The sequence below is a fragment of the Mesoplodon bidens genome (assembly GCF_964165515.1).
Source record: "Mesoplodon bidens genome assembly, chromosome: 1".
In the NCBI taxonomy this organism is placed as follows: Eukaryota; Metazoa; Chordata; class Mammalia; order Artiodactyla; family Ziphiidae; genus Mesoplodon; species Mesoplodon bidens.
Window position 1 is genome coordinate 56,137,394 of NC_138176.1, and position 13,530 is coordinate 56,150,923.

At 37.6% G+C, this 13,530-nt stretch overlaps 1 protein-coding gene across 2 annotated transcripts in view; it reads left to right on the forward strand.

Moving 5' to 3' along the window:
- Positions 1-13,530, forward strand: part of PPARGC1A (PPARG coactivator 1 alpha) — a gene marked incomplete at its 5' end in the record, with an annotated part of 312,376 nt that overhangs the window by 261,365 nt on the left and 37,481 nt on the right. For both annotated transcript variants that reach the window (XM_081228987.1, XM_081228988.1), the window contains 5 exons: positions 5,069-5,263; positions 7,095-7,217; positions 8,099-8,303; positions 12,387-12,432; positions 12,542-12,615. In XM_081228987.1, coding sequence (XP_081085113.1) covers positions 5,069-5,263; positions 7,095-7,217; positions 8,099-8,303; positions 12,387-12,432; positions 12,542-12,615 — 643 coding nt within the window. The remainder of the gene's footprint in view (positions 1-5,068; positions 5,264-7,094; positions 7,218-8,098; positions 8,304-12,386; positions 12,433-12,541; positions 12,616-13,530) is intronic.

A 13,530-nucleotide genomic window follows, 5' to 3' on the forward strand; every position in this document is an offset into this window, starting at 1 on the left:
GGGGGTAGAACGTGCTCAAAGAAAGTTCAAATACAGGTAATCAAGATGATGGGCATATACAGGAGATGTTTATTGAGCACCTTCTTTAAGAATTCTCGGGCTTTTATCAACTCTTTTTTTCCCTCCTTATTACTCATGAGTGCAGAAAAATTCTGTAATAGGAATTCGGGAGATAACAACTCAAAATTTTACAAAGTAAAAAAATAGAGGCTCAGAGAGGTTAAGTGGCCTCTCACACAGATTGATTTCGGAGTAAACAGCCCCTAAGGTATTGAAACTGATTAATGAATGATAAGAAGACCCCACTATTTCCTCCTTATTGATGATTTGACTAATGAGGAAGCACAAATTCTCCTGGCCTAATTCGCATTAAGAGAGCTAAGATAATGAAGCTGTGATTAAATGGCTATTAAACTATTTTTATCAAACAGAGATCAAGCGAGTGTAAGAATCTGGGGATGCAGAGTATAATTGCAATTCTACAAGATGTGGAAAAAATTACTATCATAAGCAGGGCATGGACCTTCCAGAATAGTCTGCATTAAAAATCTTTGGGATACCTCATGCAGTTTTGCACTCTGTGTTTCTCCCTTCAGGCGTCAGCATCTCAGAGTCCCTCACCTCCTTTAGTGGATTTATTCACTCTGTGTGCATTTGGGTGAGTTGAATGCATTGTCTACCCCACCATGTGTAACTGGTTGGAAGATCCTTTTGCCAACTGCTCACAAAGGAACAAGGCCCAGATATGATACACTGGATCCCAAATTTCAATCTTGAGGTGACTTGGGGTGTGTGAAGGGGCAGAATCTACCTTCCTTCAACTGTACCTTTTGAATTATATCACACTTAGTGCAACTCATATAGGAACCCGACAGTTCCAAAGAGAGGGAATGGATCTTCTGGTTTTATTGACTGTTCTGAACTATCGTTTATTAAGGACATGATATGGCGTCCGATTTGTTGCACATTCTAAATTGTGGTTTGTTAGTATACATGTATGTGTATGTGTATCTATCACTGGAAATTCTTTACACCTTGAGTGAGTTTTTGTTGCCATGCCTTCTTTATTCCTGGAGAGCCCTTAGAGATTGAAGTGTTACCGTCACAAGGACCTTTATTTAGGTCAGAAGAATAGCAGCGGACTTCCTTTATGTAAGAAGAAGCCAAAGTTGAAAACCATCGTGGGAAATGCGGCTCGATAGCCACAGAGCTCCACATGGAAATGTTCCTTGTCTGCTTCCGAACCTTACTTCTGCCTTTGTGCCCCCAGAGGAGACTGAGCTGTTTGTGTAGCTGTAGATCACCACCCAGTTGGTGATCTGCTCTCTCTTTTTCACCGCTCTGCTTTTCTTTTCCTAATTTACATGGAGCTAATTAGTATATTTTTATAAAAACAGTAATTTTGAACAATTAGAGAGCAGTATCAGAGGCGAGTCTTGGAAAGGTTATCTTGCAATGGCATTTTTCCTGACTCATGTATTTCCATGCCCTGTGAACAGACACGTGTTAGTAGGCCAGTGGGCTTTGTCTGCAGCGACTTTCATTTATTTGCTCTGTAAATTGGGACCAAAGCAATAATGGAAAGTGACATTAATTGTTTGAGTTCTTTTGGTCACATGCGTTGCCTTCTCTGGGGTGTTCGATTGTTGAAACTCATGCCAAATTAATTGAAATTGTCAGAATGAGGGACAGTGTGCACTCAACTTTACATGTACGAATATCTGTTGAGCTTCAACACAGAAGTGTCATCAAACTTTCTTCCCAGTATGCTATGACAAAGGAAAACAGAGATTTTTGAAATCATAGCATTCGTTTCTACCTTAATTCAAGAGCAACTTTATTAAAACAAATGGTCTTAGAGCACCTCTCTGAGTCACACATATACAAGGATGATAAAAAAAAGGTTTAATAATTATTTCTAATGGACACTGCCTGTAAATAATTATTACAGTCCCACTGTTCCATACTGATTTAAGACCAGCCTCCCCCTCCCCTCCCCTCCCCCTCCCCTCCCCTCCCCCTCCCCTCCCCCTCCCCCTCCCCTAACCTCCCCCTCCCCCCCTCCCCTCCCCTCCCCCTCCCCTCCCCTCCCCTCCCCTCCCCTCCCCCTCCCCTCCCCTCCCCCTCCCCTCCCCTCCCCTCCCCTCCCCCTCCCCTCCCCCTCCCCTCCCCTCCCCTCCTCCCTCCCCCTCCCATCCCCCTCCCCCCCACACACAATGCCAGTCTTCCATTCCACAAACCCTCCCCTCCCATGGTGGTTTCAGGAGAGAGGAGACATTAAATAGTTGGTGGTTTAATCAGGTCTTGTAAATTAATTATGACATTATCAAGCTCCAGTATTTCTGCCATTGTATTTGGTGTACACTCACCCAGGCTTATTAAAGGAACTGAAGAAAACTAGTTAATTTAAGTGTTCTTTGTCATTTTGACTTGATTGGAATTATCATCATTTGTTTACACTAGGGATAGAACTAAGACACTATTGTATTATGTGATTGAAAGCAAATAGGGGCTTGTAGTATTGCTGGGAAGCCAAATGCAAAATTTAAATTGGAGTAAACAAAATTACTCATTTACTGGTAAACATGCTTAACTATTTTTCCTGAGCTCTTTTTGAACAGTGAAGTAAGCCTTTCTGAAAACTGGGATACCTGGAAAAAATGTCCAACTTATTGAAAGTGCTTGTGTGTGTGCTTGTGTGTGTGTGTGTGCATGTGTGTGTGTAAGCATGCATGTGTGTGCCTGAGACATTTTCAAAGATTATATTTATTAGGGAATATGGGGATACTTATATTAGTGTGAATCTGATTTTGAGATTTTGAGATGATTTTGAAATGATTTAAAATAATATATATTTCATTTAAATATAACTTTTATTCAGAATACTTTAATAACCTGAATTTGGTTTTTGGTACGTGGGAGAATCGAAATCAAAATTAAAAGGGAGAGATTGGCATCTTTGGATACCAGATTATGATCCTCTGCAGAAAATAGGAGCAAATTATTTCAGTATCTTTATTATTAAGGTTACATGGATAGAGTCCAGAAGAGTTGAGGGTGAGGGGGATGCTTAATAAAGTCTTGTTATTGAATTGAGCAATTTGGATTTTTAAAGGATTGACCAATTTATGGAAAGAAGTGATGCAATGTTGAAGTTAACATTTCACCCCTTCTCATTAGGATTTACCACCTGCACTAGAGTCTAAAAACTCCTAGAATTTTTACTCCACACTGGGTTCCCCAAACCACTTGACTCACAAGAGCAAGTACAGGGCCATTAGGGAGATGGAAACAAATGTTAAAAGTGCCTAATAAAGTCTACCATGAGTATCTATGGCTTTTCTTGCCTTCTTGAATCTAAAACAGAAAGACGTTCATAGTTTTACTCCTGGATGGAGAATCATCAGTAAGGAGGGAAAGCAATATTTATGTGAAAATAAAATGTATACATGATAAACGCCTGCCTAATTTCTCTAGTAATACAATTTGATTTTCTGATTAGCTGTCTTATTCTGTGATTCTTGTAATTTTGTCAGGTCAATTAATGAGTTCAGTGCTAGAGAGAAAGGAAGTGTGGCACTGCTGACTTTGTTAGATGTCAGCAGCTTAGGTATATTTTGTAATAGAATCTGCGTGGGATAATTTAGCTGATATTGTTAATGTCATAGCGTACAGAACTTAAAAAAATGACTTATGAAACAGGTCAGATTGGACAACGTGAAGTGCTAAAAGAAGGAAAAGAAAGTGATTTACACAACATATATTTTAGGTAAAAAAATGCAGATCAATGAATTATTGAGCAAGTAATCAATGGCTGTCTACTGTATGCCCAGCATTGGCATTGGTTGCCCAGGTACATAAGAATATAGCACATTGACCTATAGACAAGGGGTATAAGCTCCAGTTTGGAAGATCTTGAGTTTTTTTTACAGAGTGCTGAAATAAATTAATATTCTCTTTTCTAATAAATTGTTTACAGATTCTTTCCTTCCCCTGGTGGGTTCTCAGAGGGGCAGAGTTTTGTCTTGTTTCTCCTTTTGTCTCCAACAGTTAGCATGGCCCTGACATACAGTAGGTGTTCAAAAATATTTGTGCAGTGAATAACTGAAGATGAGCTTTCCAAGGATGTGTTGGTGGAAATGAGTGTGGCAGGTAGGAAAATGAGTTAAACCATGTTTGCAAGAGCCCCCGTTAGAGACGACGTTGTCCTAGAAAGTACCCCTGGTCACAAGAAATGAATGCATTCAAGAGATGTTACAAAGTAAGGCTCTACTTAGTGACTGGCCAGGTACAGAGGACTCAAGGTGGTTCCAGAGTTTAGGGTCTGAAGAATTGTTATCTAGACCCAGAAAGTCAAGAGAAACAGCAAGTTTTTTGTTTTTGTTTTTGTTTTTTTTTCCACGAAAGGTCCTAAGTTTGGATTTTGAGATGAGGGAGCTCTTATCAGGTAGAAATGTCCAGTAGGCAGTTATAGATTTATGACTAAAGTTGGGAGAGATGTCAGGGAGAGAAATAAATGGCTGTGGAGTGTTCAGTGATGAGACTATAATTGAAACCATGGAAGTGTATAGTTCTTCTTGGTATAGTTTCAGTTTGTGGTGGTGTTCAAACAGAGGGTTATCTAAACATTTTGGTGGGTATGCTGTACAGGAGATTGAAACGCTATATCTGAAGATGCAATAGATGATAATTAAAATGCTCTCAAGCCCTGAGATTCTCTAAATCTTCTCTTTTAGTTAAGGAAACAAGACAGAAATATACAGAAAATGACTGTGACTAAGACAGAATCGTATTTAGCAGTGTTAACACCGACACAATAAATAGCTAAATTGGACAGCTCAACAAGCAGAGATTGGTACACTAAAGGTATTAATTGATTGCGTGATTCAGACCAAAGGGGATTTGGAATTTAAGGAAGACGTGATCTTGTGTTCTGACACGGATGTTCCAAATTTCATGTATTGCGTACTCATTTGGGTAAACATATTCAGTCTATGCTGATTAATAGATGACTCATCTTCCAATGTGAACTAACTCATGACTTCTTCTGTTTTACTGTTTTTTGCAGAAGATAGATGAAGAGAATGAGGCAAACTTGCTAGCAGTCCTCACAGAGACACTGGACAGTCTCCCTGTGGATGAAGACGGATTGCCCTCATTTGATGCACTGACAGATGGAGATGTGACCACCGAGAATGAGGCTAGTCCTTCCTCCATGCCTGATGGCACCCCTCCGCCTCAGGAGACAGAAGAGCCGTCTCTGGTAAGAACCCTTCCTACTGTTTAACAGGAATTGGAGTTGCCTCTGGCTACCCGCTGCGTGGGTATGATGTAGTAACAATAAGGTTTGGATTTTTCATTTAGACTGATGCCAAAATAATCCCCCAGCACACTCAGAGTTTCAAATTCTGTGATTCTGTGTTGAAAAATGTTGATAATACAGTCTTCATGTGGTCTCACTGCAGTTTTTTAAAACTACCTTTTGTAGGTTTTTATATCTTAGTATTATTGATGTTTATGGTTAGAAACTTAGAAAATGTAGACAACTAAAGAGAATAGACAAAAACTTCACCTGTAATTTCAAATAATCTCTAGTATCAAAAACTATTGAAATCTCTTGTTTTAAGATATATCATGAACATGTTCGTGAATTTTAAATAGATGCATAATTTTGAATGATTGCATAGTATTTTATTGTTTGGAGATGAACTAATTTATTAAGCAATCCCTTATGGTGGGGATATTTAGTCTTTTTCCTATTTTTTTCACCATCATAAATTGTATGATAATTGACGTATTTGTAGTTTTATTCTCATGCATACTATTTTAGAAATAGAAGGTAGATCAAAGAGTATGCAGTATTTCAAGGCTTTGGATCCATAATTCTTAGGAAGACTGGAAAATAATAGCACATTTGCCACCTAAGTTACCTAAATTTATGGTAGGCAATGAAGAGTAGATTTATTGGCAATGAAGAGTGAATTTTCTTTTCAGTGCAGTACTCGACCAGGATTTTATTAGTTCTAAGACACAGTTTACCTTCTCAGCTATGGTAGCCATTTGTCATTTGCCATAAATCTGATGTAAAAGCACGCAATGTAAATTATGGAATGCCATCCTGCAAACTTTAATAGTGTGCTTTGGCCTGCCGTTTAGGTGTTGTTTCTCTCCCGTCTCTAAGTTTCTATATGTTAAAAGCATTCCATGTAAACCTATGGAGACCCTACTTATATGCCTTTGCAGTTTGAGATTTCTGGTTTAGAGGAGAATATCTCATAAGCAGTGGTGACATATGTATTCCCCAATTTTTCCATGTGCCAGTGTCATTGGCTTTGCTGCCTAAGACTCTGATTTCTTTACATGGATACCCAATGATTTTCATCCACACAGTGGTTTCAGTTGGGAGGGGCTGTTGACTCAGAGTCATACTACATATCCCATCAGGGAGTTCCTGGAAGGCCAGCAAGTCAAATGAAGAGAAAGAGGTCAAAAGAGAGGAAATGCTTTGCCTAAGCCAGAACCCAGATCTCTTGGTCTACAGGCCAGGACTCTACCTACTTAAAAATTCTTTTTAGTGAAAGCCACTCTTTTATCCGAAATATTATTTGAATCAGTAGTGTTTTACACTTGATTGTGAAACATGATTCAAAACATCACAGAATATTTTCTTTATTGCCCCTTGATTCATTTGGGTTATTGAGGGGGAAATGTATACCCCCCCAACCCCCCCACCCCCAAATCCCCTAGTCTTCATTTAGTAAAGCAGCTTTTCTCACCTCATAGGTATTTGGAAATCCTTTTAGGAAGATTCTTCTGGCTTACTTTATCTAAAAGAAAAATTAAGGTAGATACTACTAAGTCTCAAATGTAGGAGAAGGTAACACTTTCACAGTTTGTAGTGTAATGCCAAACTTTTTCTTACTTTTTAAAAATGTTTCCTTAGTACTAATGTGCTAAGGTGTGCTATGATTAGAGTGAATTCATTTTTGTAATTAAAATTAATTAATTTAAAGTTTAAAATTTCAACAGCTTATTCGAATGCTGAAAAGATGCCTAACGTTTCTTGCTTTCTCTCTTCCTTGATATGTTTCCAGCTTAAGAAGCTCTTACTGGCACCAGCCAACACTCAGCTAAGTTATAATGAATGCAGTGGCCTCAGTACCCACAACCATGCAAACCATAATCACAGGATCAGAACAAACCCTGCAGTTGTTAAGGTACAAATGTAAAGTTTTTTTTAATACAGGAGGGGAAGTCACAAGGGACTTTGGCTTAAAGCTATAAAATAAACAATAGGTTTCTATGTGTTAATTCAGCTGGAATCCTTCAGCGGCTTCCTAATGGTGAAACAGATTACGAAATGGGTTTCCAAAAGCAATGCTCTAGCTATTTTAAACTAGGAAGATTTCATCAACGCTTTGTCTTTGGACGATTGAAATGAAAGTTCTACTGTCTGTTACTTCTTGCCTACTTTATTAATACACGCAGCAGCGTGGGCTACAATAAAATTTGCTGAGAGTCCGGTATCATCTATGAGTGACTTTAAGATGCTGGATTGCCATTTTGCCAGCTGTCTAACCTGAGAAAGATTGCTCTTGAATTACCACAAAAGATCTATCTCTGCCATTAATTGCATGGAATGCTGGCAATGACATAATTCGGTTAGCGGGCTGTATTAAACAATGTTTGTCTTGCCATTCACTGTGAGTGAAAACGGAGCGTTAAGGGGTACTTAAGAGAATTGTGAGTACTGGGCTCCGGCAATCAGTGGCAAATTAAGGTTTAAACCGGCGTGTTTTTTTTTTTTTTTTTTTTTTTTTACTCACAGTAGAGGCTCTGTAGGGTCTTGTTAGTTACATGTTGCTGAGTAGGAACATTGAAATGTAGGAGAAATGAAATAAAAAGCTGCATAAATGTCATTTAGGAATTTGAAATGTAATTTTCTTTCCTTGTTCTGCAAACAATTATTCACAGCTCATAGATCTAGTACACTTAGACTGAACACTTCATTGAAAATCTCATCTCTTCAGAAAACCTATATCCATTCTGATAAGGTTCAGTTCACCAATTTTAGCTTTCTTTATGCCTTGCTTTTAAGACCGAGAATTCATGGAGCAATAAAGCGAAGAGCATTTGTCAACAGCAAAAGCCACAAAGACGTCCCTGCTCGGAGCTTCTCAAGTATCTGACCACAAATGATGACCCTCCTCACACCAAACCCACAGAGAACCGGAACAGCAGCAGAGACAAATGCACCTCCAAAAAGAAGGTCCACACACAATCTCAGTCACAACATTTACAAGGTAGGCTGTGGACCCAAACACAAGCTGCGGGTGAGGGTGCGGAGGGCAGGGCAAGCCTGCACTGGGCTGAGGATACCCAAACTTTGGGCTTCTGTTCCATCGGTGTCTCACTTGAAAGAGAACTCAGCACTTTATAATAACTGGGGGAAGAAAATCCTTCCTTGGACACAGGTTGAACATACCCTATTTAGCTGAGGTGCAGCCTAATTCACAATCACCAGAAGGCACCTGAAATGTTAGCCGGGTGGGGAGCCAGGGGTGGTGTAGAGGGAATTGCAACATCAGATGAGGTTTGTAGGAATCTCTGAATTGCTGAGATAACTGAAGTTCTGAGCAAGCTGGGCTAGCCAATTCATGAAAGAGCTCTTATTTTTTCCCTTCCAATAATGGAAAAAAAAAAATGAGGCACTGTTGATTTGCTTGCTGTCTATCCCTTATGAAATAGTAACTAGTATTTATGCAGTCTCTCATTTATGATGTGCATTCTTCTTGTTTTAGACTACATGGTATACTCACAAATTTTATTTTGTAAATAAAGATTTGGAAATTCCTGGATATTTTAAAAATTTGCTTTCCATTTAAAAAATATAAGCTTATATTACACTAAACATCTGGAGTGATTTTTATTGTCCCCATACATTACTAGAAGGCTGATACTTCTGAGGCAGATCAGGGTGATTTGGGGAAAGTCTCTCTTAGCAAAGATAAATTTTCTTTTTCTTTCTTTCTCTTTTTCTTTCTTTCTTTCTTTCTTTCTCTTTCTTTCTTTCTTTCTTCCTTTCTTCCTTCCTTCCTTCCTTCTTTCCTTCCTTTCTTTCTTTGTCTTCCTTCAAAATATTCTAATTGTAGAGGCCCAACGAGAGCCCATAGAAAGTTGCCGTTGCTTTAAAATATTTAACTTCCACATTATCTGTACCTCTGACTTTGTAGTGGAAGTAGACACATTCTAAAATAGCAGTTATAAACATCCACCTCTTTTTTTTTCCCTTTTGTTTCCCCAATTCCCCTTCCAGCTGCAGAGTGGTAGCCCCTGATCCCTGTTTTGAACCATGATTATTTCATACAGGTATGCTGTTGCTGCTGCTTTTAATACATCTTTTCTTTTCCAGTGTTTTGAATTTCCCTCTCTCATCCCTACCTCACCATAAACCCGGGATTTTCATATTCTTTTAATATTTTTAATTGGCTCTCAATTAGATTTTCCCTGGTGGATATCTCAAAATCACTGTCCATGCCTTTCTGTCAGTTCAAGGAAATATATTTATCAAAATGGACCACAGTCTCTCAGTTTGCTGCACCCTGATTGGCCTCTCACATGCATGCGCTGGAACAGTTTTCTCAGTGAAGAACCAGACATGCTGTGGGATTCTAGTGGGTGACCTTAAATGAAGAATTCACTGGACTACTCCCCACATGGTCCTGGTCATATGTTCATTTTCTGGAGCTGAATTTGAAGCCCCAAACTTGCTGGAACCCTGTAGTCAGTAAACCTAGTCCAGCAGCACATGTTTTAAAGTGGGTTTTTTTGTCTTTTTTTTTTTTTTAATTTTACTTGGTCCTTTTGGATTTTGAGGGTTTATTAATTTTGTCAATCCGTGTACCACTAAATATTATTGTAATCTGTTACAAACCATGGCGGTGAAGAACTAAATTGGCCTATGAAGGACATATACTTTAGATAAAACCTGCTGTGTGTAGGGTTTTGTTTTGTTTTTTAAGGTATATATCTGTGGTGAGGCATCAAAAGTATATCCCAGAATAGAACAAAGCTTGTTAAACAACAACAACCAAAAAAAAAAAAAAATTCCTGTAGTTACTAGAGGTCTAAAAGAAAATAAACATGCAAACATGGCTGGCTGTTAATAACCAACAGGAAATAAATGCTGCGTTTTAGGGATTATTTAAATTATTATTATTCAAAATTTTAATGTAGAAAATATATGAACAATTAGAGACAATAACTAAGAGGATTTTTTGAGGTTACGTTACTGACTTATTGTCATTTTTTTGCATGGAGCTTCACGTGTGCTCTCTGTACCATTGTAGGGTCCAGTTCTTTTCACTTCCCTAGGATAATGGTCTGGACTTTGGCAATTGTATGGTCCCATTAATTCATTTATTGATTCATTTACTAATGCAGTCATTCATCAAAGATATCATGATCTTCATGAAAAAGATTCATTCGTGTCCTCAAGGATCTTAGGGCCTCTGGTCTACCAGTCATTGGAACAGTGTGGATTAAACTTCCAGTAAACCAGATCAAAGCTCCTCTAGTGGTAGTTTTTGTGAACGTGGGCTTATTTTGGGATTAGATTCTGGATGCACTTTGAAGCTGTACCCTTCCTGTGACCCTCATTTCCTATTTGCATTTTGTCCCATGAAATATGACCACTGTCTGTTCCTTTCCTTCCATTGCCATAGGCCTTACTTTTACCCAGTGATCAGAATTTGGGGGATCTTCCTTTGAGCATTCCAGATAGGCTATCCTACACCTTGAAAACTGGAATTTCAGTGACTGATTTTCAATGTACATTATTGTGTGACATAGCACATATTCATACCTGGTGATATTTTGTATAGAACCTGTATGTGTTATCTTAATTATTAGTTGAGCACCATAGAAGTTGGTAAAGTTCCTTCATAAGTGTGTTCTTTTTGAAAGGCTCATTATGTCAGACATATTAAAAAGTTAATGTCAAATCAGTTCATTTCTTGGTATATCTGAAAAAGCCAATCAATCAATGTACCTAATTTGCACAAGACAGCATGAGCTTCATATTTCTAGATGAACATTGGATAGATGATAAACCATTCAACTGTTTAAAAATGAAATCTAAATCTACAAATTAAATACTATGTAAATACTACTTGTATATGTAAATACTATTTGTCCAAGTAAAGTACCTAATTTCAACCTAATTTGGGCATAAATAGTATTTTCACATTTCAAAGGGCCTTAATTACTGGTGTTGATTAATTTCCTTTAATATCTATTGAACGCAATTCCTTTTGATAATAGGGGAAAGAAAACATATTCAGGGCCCGACTCTGCCAGTAACTAGTTTTATGGCCCTGGAAATATCATGCAGACTCTTAGGCCTCAGGTTTTTCATCCATAAAATAAGAAAGTTTATTCTAAAGACCTTTTTGGTTTCAAGTCCACGATTTTCATTACATAAATGACTACCTCTTAACCTTTTGAAAGTAGTTATTTTAATGAGAAAAAATTGACAAAATCTACATACATATAAAAATATCTTTATAGATAAGCATATATATACATAATATGTGGACGTATATCCCAAGTATGTTTCTCATCATGTTTTCCCCTCCTTCTGTTAAAAAGACAAGACTGCCAAGGAGAAGCAATTGAAATTTTGGAGTGAGAAGATTCTTACTCCACCCTTCATAACTGGGAAATGCCTCCTGTAGGAGGGTAAGATTTAGGAAGCAGAAAAAGAAGTAGATGAGCTCTCTTTGCAAGTCTATAGGTCTCTCAACTGATAAACAGTAGTTTTCCTTTAGTTGACTATCAGATTTGGGGATCTGAAGGCCTTTTAAACTATCTGGGTCAGTGTCCACAATTTGCCATAATCTCTCACTTAATTTTCAATGAATAGAATAGTTCTTGAGTGAGCTTTGGCCTCATGGAAATAACCTATTCTCAGGGCTAGATATAAAATTATACATTTTAGGAGAAAAACTGAATATTCATAACGTTCTGTCGTCTTGTAGTTACTCTGCTGTTTTCTTGCCTAAACAAACCGTGTACTATATTCCAAATTAAAATAGAAAACATTATTTCTCTCTGATGGTCTGATGCAAATTTTGTATCCTTAACAGGGATGCTACATTTTGGGAAAAATTCTGTTTTCGTATGTGTTTTCAAATGATAGTTTACTGATACAAATGTTGTTTGGAATTTGTTTTAGCATAATGGACTGTTATCTGAGTTTGATCCAATATTCAGGGACTTCCTTACTTTAGCCTTCCAGTTTCCAGTTTCCAACTTGACTTGTAGAAAGAAAACAAATCTGAAAAACTCTCAATATTTCATAATTAGTTTCCTTTTTTTTCCTTTAGCCAAACCAACAACTTTATCTCTTCCTCTGACCCCAGAGTCACCAAAGTAAGTATTATGAAATGTAACCATTTTCAGAAAGGGAAGGGGGTTCTAATACATTTGGCTACAGCAACTCCATTTCAGTTTGTTTTTATAAATGTGCCATATCTTCCAGTGACCCCAAGGGTTCCCCATTTGAGAACAAGACTATTGAACGAACCTTAAGTGTGGAACTCTCTGGAACTGCAGGTAAGCCTTACATTTCACTTGAATCTTTTTGTGTGGGTGAGTCTGTATGTGAAATATATATTAGAGTATATTCTCTATGTGATTAATGAAATTCACAAAGAGTACAAACAACACTGGATAAGAAGTTATCTATAAATATTTTCAGTTGTTTATTTTTTTAGGAGGAGACATTTATTGTGTGTCACACCTGGGCCAGACCCTCATATATATCATTGATTTGGATCCACAAATAAACCTATTTCTGATTAAGACACTAAAACTTGAGTAGGAGGAGAAATTAACATTTATCGGTCTTTCGTTCAATAGATATGCCAAGTGTATAAGTGATTTTAGCTAATTTCATAACGACCTCATAAGATGGTGGTAGTATTTTTCATTTTTAAGATGAGAAAATAAGGTTCAGAGACGTTAAGTAACTTGCCCAAGATCACAGAGCTAGAAAGCAAAGAGCAAAGGTTTGAACTCAGGTTTACTAATTATCAATACTTCACTTGAAATATTTTCTTACTCTCCATTGTACTCAACAGTGTAATGCTCTCCTATATATGTTACCATTTTTATATCTTTCCAGTAAAGGAGAAAAATGAAAATGTGTCCATTCACCGAAACAAAATGTTCTTATATATTTTAAACAAGAGCAATTTCCTTCACCGTTTGGACTTCTTAATTTATTTGGCCAGTCTTACTTCACATTCTGAAGAGGAAGAAGCTTTAAAAACTTGAACTAACCCCTGAGAAACTTACAAATCCAAAGAGTTCCTAGGCAGACTTCTGAGTTGGCTGCAAATGGTAGCTTTGCAGTAAGTGCTTAGGTTTAGGCACTTGAACCCCACCAGAAAGTGAATCTGAGGATGTCTGTACAAGAAGTTCCTAGGCTCTGGCCATTGCTGATAAGGGTAAAGGAATAGTAAGTTA